Source organism: Anomaloglossus baeobatrachus, chromosome 9 (genome assembly GCF_048569485.1).
Source record: "Anomaloglossus baeobatrachus isolate aAnoBae1 chromosome 9, aAnoBae1.hap1, whole genome shotgun sequence".
NCBI classification, from domain to species: domain Eukaryota; kingdom Metazoa; phylum Chordata; class Amphibia; order Anura; family Aromobatidae; genus Anomaloglossus; species Anomaloglossus baeobatrachus.
In genome coordinates this window covers 116,110,190-116,124,244 of record NC_134361.1, presented here as the reverse complement: position 1 = coordinate 116,124,244, position 14,055 = coordinate 116,110,190, and the positions used below count along the sequence as shown (strand labels likewise).

The window sequence follows — 14,055 nt, the reverse complement described above, 5'->3', positions numbered from 1 at the left end:
AAGAGGGCGAGCGCTGTATATAGAGAGCACAGTATTATCCTAATTATTACTAGTGACATGGAGAAGAGGGCGAGCGCTGTATATAGAGAGCACAGTGTTATCCTAATTATTACTAGTGACATGGAGAAGAGGGCGAGCGCTGTATATAGAGAGCACAGTGTTATCCTAATTATTACTAGTGACATGGAGAAGAGGGCGAGTGCTGTATATAGAGAGCACAGTATTATCCTAATTATTACTAGTGACATGGAGAAGAGGGCGAGCGCTGGATATAGAGAGCACAGTGTTATCCTAATTATTAGTAGTGGCATGGAGAAGAGGGCGAGCGCTGTATATAGAGAGCACAGTATTATCCTAGTTATTACTAGTGACATGGAGAAGAGGGCGAGCGCTGTATATAGAGAGCACAGTGTTATCCTAATTATTACTAGTGACATGGAGAAGAGGGCGAGCGCTGTATATAGAGAGCACAGTATTATCCTAATTATTACTAGTGGCATGGAGAAGAGGGCGAGCGCTGTATATAGAGAGCACAGTATTATCCTAATTATTACTAGTGGCATGGAGAAGAGGGCGAGCGCTGTATATAGAGAGCACAGTATTATCCTAATTATTACTAGTGGCATGGAGAAGAGGGCGAGCGCTGTATATAGAGAGCACAGTATTATCCTAATTATTACTAGTGGCATGGAGAAGAGGGTGAGCGCTGTATATAGAGAGCACAGTATTATCCTAATTATTACTAGTGACATGGAGAAGAGGGCGAGCGCTGTATATAGAGAGCACAGTATTATCCTAATTATTACTAGTGGCATGGAGAAGAGGGCGAGCGCTGTATATAGAGAGCACAGTATTATCCTAATTATTACTAGTGGCATGGAGAAGAGGGTGAGCGCTGTATATAGAGAGCACAGTATTATCCTAATTATTACTAGTGACATGGAGAAGAGGGCGAGCGCTGTATATAGAGAGCACAGTATTATCCTAATTATTACTAGTGGCATGGAGAAGAGGGCGAGTGCTGTATATAGAGAGCACAGTATTATCCTAATTATTACTAGTGACATGGAGAAGAGGGTGAGCGCTGTATATAGAGAGCACAGTGTTATCCTAATTATTACTAGTGGCATGGAGAAGAGGGCGAGCGCTGTATATAGAGAGCACAGTATTATCCTAATTATTACTAGTGACATGGAGAAGAGGGTGAGCGCTGTATATAGAGAGCACAGTATTATCCTAATTATTACTAGTGACATGGAGAAGAGGGCGAGCGCTGTATATAGAGAGCACAGTATTATCCTAATTATTACTAGTGACATGGAGAAGAGTGTGAGCGCTGTATATAGAGAGCACAGTGTTATCTTAATTATTAGTAGTGGCATGGAGAAGAGGGCGAGCGCTGTATATAGAGAGCACAGTATTATCCTAGTTATTACTAGTGACATGGAGAAGAGGGCGAGCGCTGTATATAGAGAGCACAGTGTTATCCTAATTATTACTAGTGACATGGAGAAGAGGGCGAGCGCTGTATATAGAGAGCACAGTATTATCCTAATTATTAGTAGTGGCATGGAGAAGAGGGCGAGCGCTGTATATAGAGAGCACAGTATTATCCTAATTATTACTAGTGGCATGGAGAAGAGGGTGAGCGCTGTATATAGAGAGCACAGTATTATCCTAATTATTACTAGTGACATGGAGAAGAGGGCGAGCGCTGTATATAGAGAGCACAGTATTATCCTAATTATTACTAGTGGCATGGAGAAGAGGGCGAGTGCTGTATATAGAGAGCACAGTATTATCCTAATTATTACTAGTGACATGGAGAAGAGGGTGAGCGCTGTATATAGAGAGCACAGTGTTATCCTAATTATTACTAGTGGCATGGAGAAGAGGGCGAGCGCTGTATATAGAGAGCACAGTATTATCCTAATTATTACTAGTGACATGGAGAAGAGGGTGAGCGCTGTATATAGAGAGCACAGTGTTATCCTAATTATTAGTAGTGGCATGGAGAAGAGGGTGAGCGCTGTATATAGAGAGCACAGTGTTATCCTAATTATTACTAGTGACATGGAGAAGAGGGCGAGCGCTGTATATAGAGAGCACAGTATTATCCTAGTTATTACTAATGACATGGAGAAGAGGGCGAGCGCTGTATATAGAGAGCACAGTATTATCCTAATTATTACTAGTGGCATGGAGAAGAGGGCGAGTGCTGTATATAGAGAGCACAGTATTATCCTAATTATTACTAGTGACATGGAGAAGAGGGTGAGCGCTGTATATAGAGAGCACAGTGTTATCCTAATTATTACTAGTGGCATGGAGAAGAGGGCGAGCGCTGTATATAGAGAGCACAGTATTATCCTAATTATTACTAGTGACATGGAGAAGAGGGTGAGCGCTGTATATAGAGAGCACAGTGTTATCCTAATTATTACTAGTGACATGGAGAAGAGGGCGAGCGCTGTATATAGAGAACACAGTATTATCCTATTTATTACTAGTGGCATGGAGAAGAGGGTGAGTGCTGTATATAGAGAGCACAGTGTTATCCTGATTATGGCAGCTAATTAGATGTGTAATAGTGACGTCACTGTTATTGCTGATGACTGCACGGAGCCGGCACATAGTATCGGAGCTGGATAAACCTGTATCTTTCCTTGTAGCCTCGGGAGATGGATAGCAGAGCTGTGTGATGAGAGGAAATGTGGGTGTGTGACGTGGACTTGTTGTGGGTGGAGATGTCCTCAGTATAAAGGCTCAGAGACCGGCTCTTCAGGAATCTCAGTGACATCAGAGTCTGCGGCCGCTATGAATGAAGCTGAGAGCAGAGGAGAATCGCTGTATCTCAGCATTGGGGTGCTGGCTGTTACTGCAGGTACGGGACACTGAGCTGCCTTGTTCCCTCACTGTATATATCCATAGTGATAAAAGTTACTATAGGGCTATAACTATATTATATGTTTTCATGTTTTTTATTCTCCTGTTTTAGGCAGTTTACTTCTCTCAATACAATATTACAGTATTGGAGCGTCTGCTCCTCTTATACCCACAACTGCCCTGGGCGTCCTCCTCCTGATATCGGCAGCTATTTTAGGATATTCAGGTATGGATCTTCTTACAGAATATGTTGTATAAAGGGATTTCTGGCAGCGCTGACTTCTGCAGCGGTCGGTGAGCGGCGCTGCTGGCGATGGGTCTGGACGTTCCTCCTGTATATTTGCTGAACAGATGAATGCATCATGTCTGTAAATAGATAAAATAGAAACTATTAGGTAAACATTTACTAAAAGCTTTAGAATCATTTGCTTAGAAATAATCAGTGTTACAGTTCAGACCGGTAATGAATGATTATCTGAACATAGGGCTGTTATAGGAAGGAGACGGCTGGAGATAATTATTACATAGGACATCATTATAACATAACATAATGATAACACTGCAATGCCTCTATAGTGATTCTGTGACAAATCTATACGATATATTCAGTATCTGGGGCTTTTCCAGATCTGTAATCACATCCGATCCCGGGCTCAGCTCCCGTGATTCTGTCCTTTCCATACTTCCCATATGTGCAATGTTCTGGCACAGTCCGGATCACCAGATACAGGACAGGGAAACGCTCTACTAATTTGTGCTGAGACTTTTCTAGTGTTTGGGGGAATTTCAGGGTAGAAGGAGAGATCAGCTTATAATGTGCCACAATATGGGATGGGATGTGTTAGTGTACAGTATGCATCACTGTGCAATGTAATGAGCGGCTCAGAAATGGAAGAATGACCGCAAGATGGCCTGATATTATATAGAAACACTCTACATACATAGAAAAATAAAATGCTCTTCATTAGAAACGTGGTAAAGTCATTCTAGATAAGAATAATGTACTAATACCATTGTAAAACACTGTAGAAAAGGGAATCTCTCTTCTGAGAGCTGCATGATGTAAGGGCAGAGACCCTGATTACAGCAATGAGTCACTTACTGGGCTGCTTGCTGCAATTTTGATAAAATCACAGTTTTATCTGCTGCAGATCTACTAGTTTTCTGAATGCTGATCACTGTCTAATCCCAAACACACCATTGATTGGCAGATTTCTGTGTACACCGTGCATACACTGCCAATCAATGATAGGGTGGGATTATACAGAGCCTACAAATAGAGAGGACTACATGGCAGCAGAATTACTAGTCCCTTATTTATAATCTCCTGCTGATAAAACTATGATTTTATCAAAACTCCTGTAAGGCCTGAAACACACATCCGTGAAACACGTGCGTGTTTGGTCTGTTTCCGTGTATACTGGAGACACGGCCAAATGTGCACCAATGTTACTATATCTCAGCGGTTACAATTGCGTTTTTGGTTATGTCCGTGAGTCTGTCTCCGTGATGCGTTTTTTGGTCCGTGTTTCAAGCCAGCATGTCCGTTTTCTGCACGCAAAACGCAGCACGAACCCAATGAAAGTCAATGGGTCTGTGCGCACGTCCGAGTGACACGGACGCATCTCTGTTTGCTCCCTGTACGTTTTGTGCTTTTTTCATGTGATGTCGGTCTTTTTTCTTTTTCTGTTTCGTTCTCTCCCTCAGTCCGTCGGTCGGTCGGTCTCTCTCTATGTCTGTCGGTCGGTCTCTCTGTCTTATCTGTCCCTCTAGCTGTCTGTCGGTCAGTTCCCCCCCCTCTCTCATACTTACCGTTCCCCGATCTCCGGCGCGGCGCTGCACGGCTGTTATAATAACTCCGGCGGCTTTTACTATTTTGAAAAAGCCGGCCGCTCATTAATCAATCTCGTATTCCCTGCTTCACCCGCCCACCGGCGCCTGTGATTGGTTGCAGTCACACACGCCCACCACGCTGAGTGACAGCTGTCTCACTGCACCCAATCACAGCAGCCGGTGGGCGTGTCTATACTGTGCAGTGAAATAAATAAATAATTAAAAAAACCGGCGTGCGGTCCCCCCATTTTAATACCAGCCAGATAAAGCCATACGGCTGAAGGCTGGTATTCTCAGGATGGGGAGCTCCACGTTATGGGGAGCCCCCCACCCTAACAATATCAGTCAGCAGCCGCCCAGAATTGCCGCATACATTATTTGCGACAGTTCTGGGGCTGTACCCGGCTCTTCCCGATTTACCCTGGTGCGTTGGCAAATCGGGGTAATAAGGATTTATTGGCAGCCGATAGCTGCCAATAAGTCCTAGATTAATCATGTCAGGCGTCTCCCCGAGAAACCTTCCATGATTAATCTGTAAGTGACAGTAAAAAAACACACACACCCGAAAAAATCCTTTATTAGAAATAAAAAACACAAACACATTCCCTCATTACCAATTTATTAACCCTGACAAACCCTCCATGTCCGGCGTAATCCACGGACCTCCAGCGTCGCATCCAGCTCTGCTGCATGGAGGTGACAGGAGCAGCAGAAGACACCGCCGCTCCGGTCACCTCCACGCAGCTAATGAGATGAGTAGCGCGATCAGCTGCTGTTACTGAGGTTACCCGCTGTCACCGCTGGATCCAGCGGTGGCCGCGAGTTACCTGACTGACAGCAGCTGATCGCGCTACTCATCTCATTAGCTGCGTGGAGGTGACCGGAGCGGCGGTGTCTTCTGCTGCTCCTGTCACCTCCATGCAGCAGAGCTGGATGCGACGCTGGAGGTCCGTGGATTACGCCGGACATGGAGGGTTTGTCGGGGTTAATAAATTGGTAATGAGGGAATGTGTTTGTGTTTTTTATTTCTAATAAAGGATTTTTTCGGGTGTGTGTGTTTTTTTACTGTCACTTACAGATTAATCATGGAAGGTGTCTCATAGACGCCTGACATGATTAATCTAGGACTTATTGGCAGCTATCGGCTGCCAATTAATCCTTATTACCCCGATTTGCCAACGCACCAGGGTAAATCGGGAAGAGCCGGGTACAGCCCCAGAACTGTCGCATATAATGTATGCGGCAATTCTGGGCGGCTGCTGACTGATATTGTTAGGGTGGGGGGGCTCCCCATAACGTGGAGCTCCCCATCCTGAGAATACCAGCCTTCAGCCGTATGGCTTTATCTGGCTGGTATTAAAATGGGGGGGACCGTACGCCGGTTTTTTTAATTATTTATTTATTTATTTCACTGCACAGTATAGACACGCCCACCGGCTGCTGTGATTGGGTGCAGTGAGACAGCTGTCACTCAGCGTGGTGGGCGTGTGTGACTGCAACCAATCACAGGCGCCGGTGGTGAGAGAAAGCAGGGAATACGAGATTGTTTAATGAGCGGCCGGCTTTTTCAAATTAGAAAAAGCCGCCGGAGCAGTGTGAACGCCGTGCAGCGCCGGTGATCGGAGAACGGTGAGTATGAGAGAGGGGGGAACACTTCAGTCACTCGGGGGATTAGCGGTCACCGGTGAATCCTTCACAGGTGACCGCTAATCAGTACACGGCACAAAGACAGAGCCGCGGCATGACTATGAAGTCGGGTGAAGTTCACCCGAGTTCATTCTCATCCCGCTACTCTGTCTTCCGACATGTAGTAACGACATTTTGCATCACACACGTACATTTCACACGGACAACACACACACATGTCAGTTATTTCACTCACGCACACACGGACATTCCACACGCACATACGGCTATCATACGGGATACACACGCAGGCCACACATACCATAAAAACGGACCTAAAAAACGGAAAACGGACCCGAAAAACGGCCCGTTTTACACGGACGTGGTTTTCACGGATGTGTGGCGGAGGCCTAAGGCTGGTTTGACCTCTCTCTCTCTCTCCATCCCATCTGCAGGATCCGGTCACATCCAGTTTGCGTTTTTTTGTGAAACCAGCCTATGCAGCTCAGTACCCAGGACTGGAGTCAGGGTTTCTGTCTCTATATCATGCTGTTCTCAGATTGAGTTGTAGTAACCTGGTGACAGAATTCCATTAATCAGCAATAAATTCCAATCAGCCTTATAATAAGCCATTAATCGCCCCCACATTGTTGATCCTCTCGGCAGCCTGTTGATTTGCTGCACAGGGACATTTGGTCGCGTGGCCGTTCATGTCCTACAAATCATCAGGCTGCGGAGGCAAACTCGAGAAGGCAGAGTATTGGCGGAGCCGGAATGATGGGGAGTTTAGGCAGTAATTATATTACCCTATAAAATGTATCTGATCTTAATATTAAAAAATTACTGAATTATTGGAAATACTGAATCTAAAAATATTGCCTATTTTATATTTTCATTGTCATTTACATATTAGGAATCCGGAAAATACGAGGAAATGTTTCGCTGTGGGTCTCATTTTACTGGACGGTGTCAGCTCTGTGGAGTGGATATGGCGTCAACCTGATCCTGAGGGGAACCAACGTCATCAGCGTCTCTGACATGAGAAATGCCCTAGTTCCTGGCTTAGTCGCCTTCTTCCTGGGGCTGCTCATTATTGGGGTGGTGGGGATCCTTCAGAAGGAAACTCTTCTTGCTTTGATGTCTGTGGCTCTTTCTCTTTCCAGCATTCATGAAATCGTTCTCTTCTATGATAGTAGAGTCGGCTCCTCGGCAGTTGCATGTAATTATCTTATAGTTGTGCTCCTTGGGATATACTTCTCCGGTGGCCGGACGCTCCATAGCATCACCAAAGGCCAGGTTATGTTACCAGGAACAGACATAACTAATAAAAGCAATGAGCCAGGATCTGATGGCTCCAGTAAGGCGGCATTCATAGCTGCGGGCCTCATTCTTAACATGGCGGCCTCTAGTGTGTTTGGCTGCCGGCTCCTGGGAATAACCAGTAGTCTTTTCGTTGGTCAGGTAGCCTGGCTGTGGACGGCGGCGGTCTACCAGACCGTTATCTGTATCTTTTCATACCGTCATTATCACATGCTAGAGGCTACACATTTTGCCTTTTTTTCCATCTTGAGATTTGCTGAAGGCTATTCTCTACTGTATCAGTTCCTAAACACAAGTCAGTTACATTACCCCCTTCCATTCTTGGTGGTTTTCTCCATACTATTTTTTGTCCTCACTCTGTTTACAAGTATTCAGAGTCCTATAGAAGCAATATATCTATTGTTTTATGTCGCCTACTGCATTGCATTAGCTTCTAACCCACAAGGATTTTTCCATGGTGGACCCCAAGGAGTTAATATCGCAATATATATAGTTTCAGCCATTACAGTTCTCATCACTTTATATAATGCAAAGTCTTCTACAACGATCCCAACAGGTGAGGGCATTATCAGGAAACTATTCCTCAGCAATAACATGTTCAAGCTCCGTCAAGATAAAGATATAAATGAGCCCTACCTTGGTTATTCCAAGTATGGCGATGCAGAAATCCTCGCCCACGCATGCAATATTTTGGCTGCCTTTGCCATGACTATGCCGGGGAGCCCGGGTGAACCTTTGGTTACGGTTGTCTTGCCGTGGGTTGTGGTGGCTGGAGGACTTTATAATCTCATCTGTGGGTCTGTAGCTTTCTCCCGAGGTAAGACACTAGAAAGCAGTGCCTTTATTCTGTATGGGGTGATGTGGGTGATCTGGGGGATTTCCCGGTATAGTGGGGTCTATGACACAAGCAGAGGCTTCAACACGGCCGTAGGAATTATATGTTTCCTTCTCTTTAATAGTTTTCTTGTTCTCAGCACACTTTTCCTGTCTAAAGCCTGGTTTGTGTACACTCTCACCTTCCAGCTTATCTTAATCAGCTTTCTTCTTGATGCTCTCAATGTGCTCCCTCAAGGCTATGATATCGCTGTTACTATTATATTTGGCCTTGCTGGATTCTACTTATTTCTTTCCACTCTTCACAATACCACTTTTGAGACTCCCCTGATCCCAGTTGGCAGCCCCATTATCAAAATTAGTGGTTTTACCAATGACAGATCAACATGTCCTCACCTGATTTCTACAAGGACCAGCTCAGTCCAAAAGATTGCAGGTAAGAGATAAGAGAAAGATGATAGTAACCCTTGTAAGACGTTTTCTTTGTATAGAACTAAAAAAGATTTATTAGAAGACTTACATAAATGTGATTTTCATGTTCTTGCTTTTTTAGAAATCATGAAAAATGGCGGGATATGTGGCGTCCCTACCGACACGGTGTACGTACTGGTGGCCGCCTGCAATCACCCGGAGGCAGTGGAGCGGGCGTACAAGTAGGTTAGGCCACAACACAGCGACTGATGGTTTTCTGAAAATCTCATTATTATAGATGGCGGACGCTGCAGACAAATACATTGTATATTACCTACGGGGTTGTGTGTGACACAGTGACCTATAGATCCTCATAGTGAGGACTCTGTGACGTGCGGCCCCTCAATGTCTGCCCTTAAGAATATGGCAGGAATACATGGAAAGGAAGAGCACGGGCCGGGTTATTCTAATCTATTATCTGCCTAAATAAAGTAACAATAGAAAATCCAAATAGAAGAATAAGGCTTTTTTTATTATTTTTTTACAGTAAAATAAATGTGATATAAAGGAAAGTTATTTCTATATATTGTATACAGTATATATTGTTTATATATTGTAAACTGCAATGGACAATTCTCTAATGAGCTTTACTTTCCCTTTTTCAGGACAAAGCGTCAGGCTCAGGATCGGCCGATGTCTCTGTGGATATCAAGCCTACAGCAACTGGAACCGGCCAAACATCTGCTCAGTCCTCTGCTCTGGGACTTCATGGAGGCGGCTTGGCCCTCGTCCATCAGTCTTGTGATCCCAAGAGGTGAGAACCTACTGTATATACGGCCACAAGAAACTGTCATCTCCTCCAGACCCCAATGCCATAGATATAAGTCACGTCCTCACATACAACAATTCCATCATGTCCCTTATTTCTGTGTCACACCAGGATCTGCCTAAAATGTTAATACATGTATTTCTCTCATAGGACCATGGCTGGATGTTTTAGGAGCTCGTGACTCCGCAAAATACATAGGAACCCCTCAGAGCATTGCTATCCGGATCCCCGACTGCTCAGTGACCACTCACCTCATTGATATGGTAACAGAAAAGGCGACTTCATCCGTTTTCCCAAACTGTAGTCAGATAATATGTTTCTTCACAGATTACAGAAAAGTATAATCCATACTTACAAAACGTTTTCATAAAAAATAATATCTGCAGCCAAATGAATCTTCCGGTGTCTTCGTCCTGCAGGTCGGCCCCATTGCAGTGACGTCCGCCAATCCTTCTGGAGAAGCCGACACTACTCATCACAACCAAGTCTATGCAAAATTAGGAGACAAGGTAGCATGGATGATGGATATTTAGCCAGGTATAGTTACAAGGTAAAGACAATAGGTAAAAGCCTCTATGTTTCCTCTCAGGTTGATGGCGTTCTGTGTGATGGGGCGTCCCCCGAAAATATCGCTTCTACTGTGGTAGATTGCACAAAGATAGACGCTGGTAACATCGCATTCTTCAGAGTCGGCATCGTGCCCAAGTCACAGGTAATGCTGGGATACTAGTATTGGATTATTATTGTTATTTACACATTTTTGCAGTTATTCCAGTCTGATTGATACGTTCATTGAGAGGAACATGTCCATATAATAAATCTTTTCCATTTGTACGCCATCTGCAGTCATCTCCATTGGCAAAGTTCAATTAAAGGCCCTGTGTAAGAATAAGAAAATGATCATTGTCCTTCCAGAAAAGGCGCCGCTTTTCTCCATGGTGTATATCCAGAAGTGCTGCTTAGACTCATTCTGAAAAATGCAGATTCCTCTTACTAATCTCAGGCAATTTATATAGGAAAGCCCAAAATGTCATAATAAAGAAAAATGATATTCCCCCAGGCCACAGCCCACCAGAACTTTCTATCAATCCTGGACCAGTATCAGTTATACAATTACAGATCCCGATACAAGGATTTTCTAAAATATGTGACGGCTGCGATTATATTACCAGCTCTCGTCCCTAAACTCCACTGTATTGATAGGGTTAATGATTTATGGCTGCAGTCATCTAAATACCTATAACAATACTTCTCGGAAGAAAAGTGTGAAAAACATGTCAGTATAGAGGAAAATCAGAAAACGCATTTCCTAACACAAGTTATTATATTTTTCAGGTTTTACAAATATTAGACCAAGTTCAGACGAAGCACAAAAAGGGTCTCATTAATGGGGGATTCTCTGGATCCACAGAAGAAATCACACAGAAGATGCAGGGGTCTAATACCCAGACAGACGTGCGGCCCCCGACCAACTCTGAAGATAACGGATCTGCGTCATATGATAACGAGGGCTTCACAGCAGAGGATAAGCCCCAGGGAAATTAACATTGGTGAATGTAGCGAATTTTGTAAATATTGAATGACACAAGTTCCTAATTTTATACTTATTTATTTTATTTAAATATTAGATTAATAAATATTAATTATTTTTGTAAAAAATGTTGTCATCTTTTCAAAGACAGAGGCAATAAAAAATTTTAAAGGTCTTATTTAGCTCGACCCATTACCAGCCAAACATAGTCATATTTTCAAGTCTTGAGCTGTAATGACCTGTAATGTAAAACATAAGGATGACAAGACATTTGTCTCGTTGCTGCCTCACAAAGCCTCTTGTGACCCCTGAGAAGTGAAGACACAATAAAAACGTATAATTAGTGATTTACTATAACTGTAACAGCAGGAGCCGCACATGCAAAAACCACACATTGATCCTTTGCAGCTAAGCAAAAATTTACAAAACTGAACATGAGGATGGTAGCTTACTGTTCTTATAATTTGTTTTTTAGCTACTTCCACTTGGTGTTGGTGCTGGGTGGAGGCCATTGTTACTGTGGTGTATTGTGGGGCGGTGTGGTCTGCAGTGATGGGGTCTCAGCCTGGCAGCCCTGCTGGTGAACTATTGCGGTCGCGGTGGTTGGGCAGAGCACCGCACTTTTAAGGCTATGTGCCCACGGGGATATTGTCCTGCGGATATATCCGCAAGACATTGCGCAGGTGCTCCCAGAAATCCGCAACAGAACTTTCTCTGTTTCAATGCTGCGTATATACAGCGGAATGTCGTGCGGATATGGTGCGGGCATTCTGCATTGAGGATACAGTACCATGGCTTCGGCACTGCATCCTCAATGCAGAACAAGTGCTGCAGTGATCGAGGTGCTCATACTTACCTCCATCATGTAGCACCTCGCTTTCCGGCGGCCGTGTCACTGTCAGGCAGCATCTGGTTCACTGTGCTGGAGGTGGGCGGGCCTAAACTAGCTCCGGCTGTCACATGACCGGAGCTCATGCAGGCCCCCCCCCACCTCTTCCTTCCGGTACCTGGCTGGATCCACAGCGCTGCTGCCGCTACACCGGACGGAGAAAGTGACTCGGGTCTCTATCAAGGCAGGTAAGTATATGGGACCCTGCGGAGAAATCCGCAACAATAATTGACATGCTGCAGATTTTTCCGCACGAAAATCCACACAATTTCCGCTGTGGAAAAATCCGCAGCGTGGGCACAGCATTTCCCAAATGCCATAGAAATGGCTGGGGAGTAGCTGTGCTGCAGATTTCTGGAAAATCTGCGGCTTTTCCGCGAGAAATCCGCGGCAAAATCCGCGCATTTTCCGCAGCGTGGGCACATAGCCTAAGGCTAGGGACCCACTGAGAGGTTCTGCATACAGTCTGATCAGGCTGTTAAACTAAGAAGAAAAAACAAAAAGCCAGCACCAAATGTGCACTACAGCACTAAACATTCCAAACTGTACTTATTATAAAAACATTTTTGAGATTTTTGGCAAAAAATTGCAATTTCTTGAGCTGCTTCGCCACGTCACGGCAAATCTCATTTGAAGCAGTCCTACACTAAAATATTTTTATAAAATGTGCCATACGGCCTCACATATGAATAGTAGAACTGCTCTTAGCAGCACTCACCTGGTCTATTTCAATCCCGTACCCATGACTGAGTCATGGCTGTGGGCGGGACAGGTCCAAGCAAATGCTGCATGAAGTAAATAGCCTGTGGACAAAGCCTGATGACTTAATGTGAACAGTCACCAACCGCCAAAATCCAGACAGATGGAATACATCCCAAATTGGGGTGCATAGCAAGGTGGAGGTCAACCACCGACCAATTCAATGAAGAAAAAACAAAAAGCCAGCACCAAATGTGCACTACAGCACTAAACATTCCAAACTGTACTTATTATAAAAACATTTTTGAGATTTTTGGCAAAAAAATTGCAATTTCTTGAGCTGCTTCGCCACGTCACGGCAAATCTCATTTGAAGCAGTCCTACACTAAAATATTTTTATAAAATGTGCCATACGGCCTCACATATGAATAGTAGAACTGCTCTTAGCAGCACTCACCTGGTCTATTTCAATCCCGTACCCATGACTGAGTCATGGCTGTGGGCGGGACAGGTCCAAGCAAATGCTGCATGAAGTAAATAGCCTGTGGACAAAGCCTGATGACTTAATGTGAACAGTCACCAACCGCCAAAATCCAGACAGATGGAATACATCCCAAATTGGGGTGCATAGCAAGGTGGAGGTCAACCACCGACCAATTCAATGAAGAAAAAACAAAAAGCCAGCACCAAATGTGCACTACAGCACTAAACATTCCAAACTGTACTTATTATAAAAACATTTTTGAGATTTTTGGCAAAAAAATTGCAATTTCTTGAGCTGCTTCGCCACGTCACGGCAAATCTCATTTGAAGCAGTCCTACACTAAAATATTTTTATAAAATGTGCCATACGGCCTCACATATGAATAGTAGAACTGCTCTTAGCAGCACTCACCTGGTCTATTTCAATCCCGTACCCATGACTGAGTCATGACTGTGGGCGGGACAGGTCCAAGCAAATGCTGCATGAAGTAAATAGCCTGTGGACAAAGCCTGATGACTTAATGTGAACAGTCACCAACCGCCAAAATCCAGACAGATGGAATACATCCCAAATTGGGGTGCATAGCAAGGTGGAGGTCAACCACCGACCAATTCAATGAAGAAAAAACAAAAAGCCAGCACCAAATGTGCACTACAGCACTAAACATTCCAAACTGTACTTATTATAAAAACATTTTTGAGATTTTTGGCAAA

General features: G+C 44.2%; 1 protein-coding gene across 1 annotated transcript; it reads left to right on the top strand.

Annotated features, from left to right (window-relative positions):
- The first annotated feature begins 2,803 nt into the window (after positions 1-2,803).
- Positions 2,804-11,299, top strand: LOC142250546 (uncharacterized). Its single transcript, XM_075322723.1, has 9 exons — positions 2,804-2,884; positions 2,999-3,112; positions 7,259-8,935; positions 9,053-9,152; positions 9,576-9,724; positions 9,890-10,002; positions 10,159-10,248; positions 10,329-10,451; positions 11,075-11,299. Exons 1-9 carry the CDS (start codon positions 2,818-2,820, stop codon positions 11,282-11,284), a joined length of 2,643 nt encoding a protein of 880 aa, XP_075178838.1. The 5' UTR covers positions 2,804-2,817; the 3' UTR covers positions 11,285-11,299.
- The last annotated feature ends 2,756 nt before the right edge of the window (positions 11,300-14,055 follow it).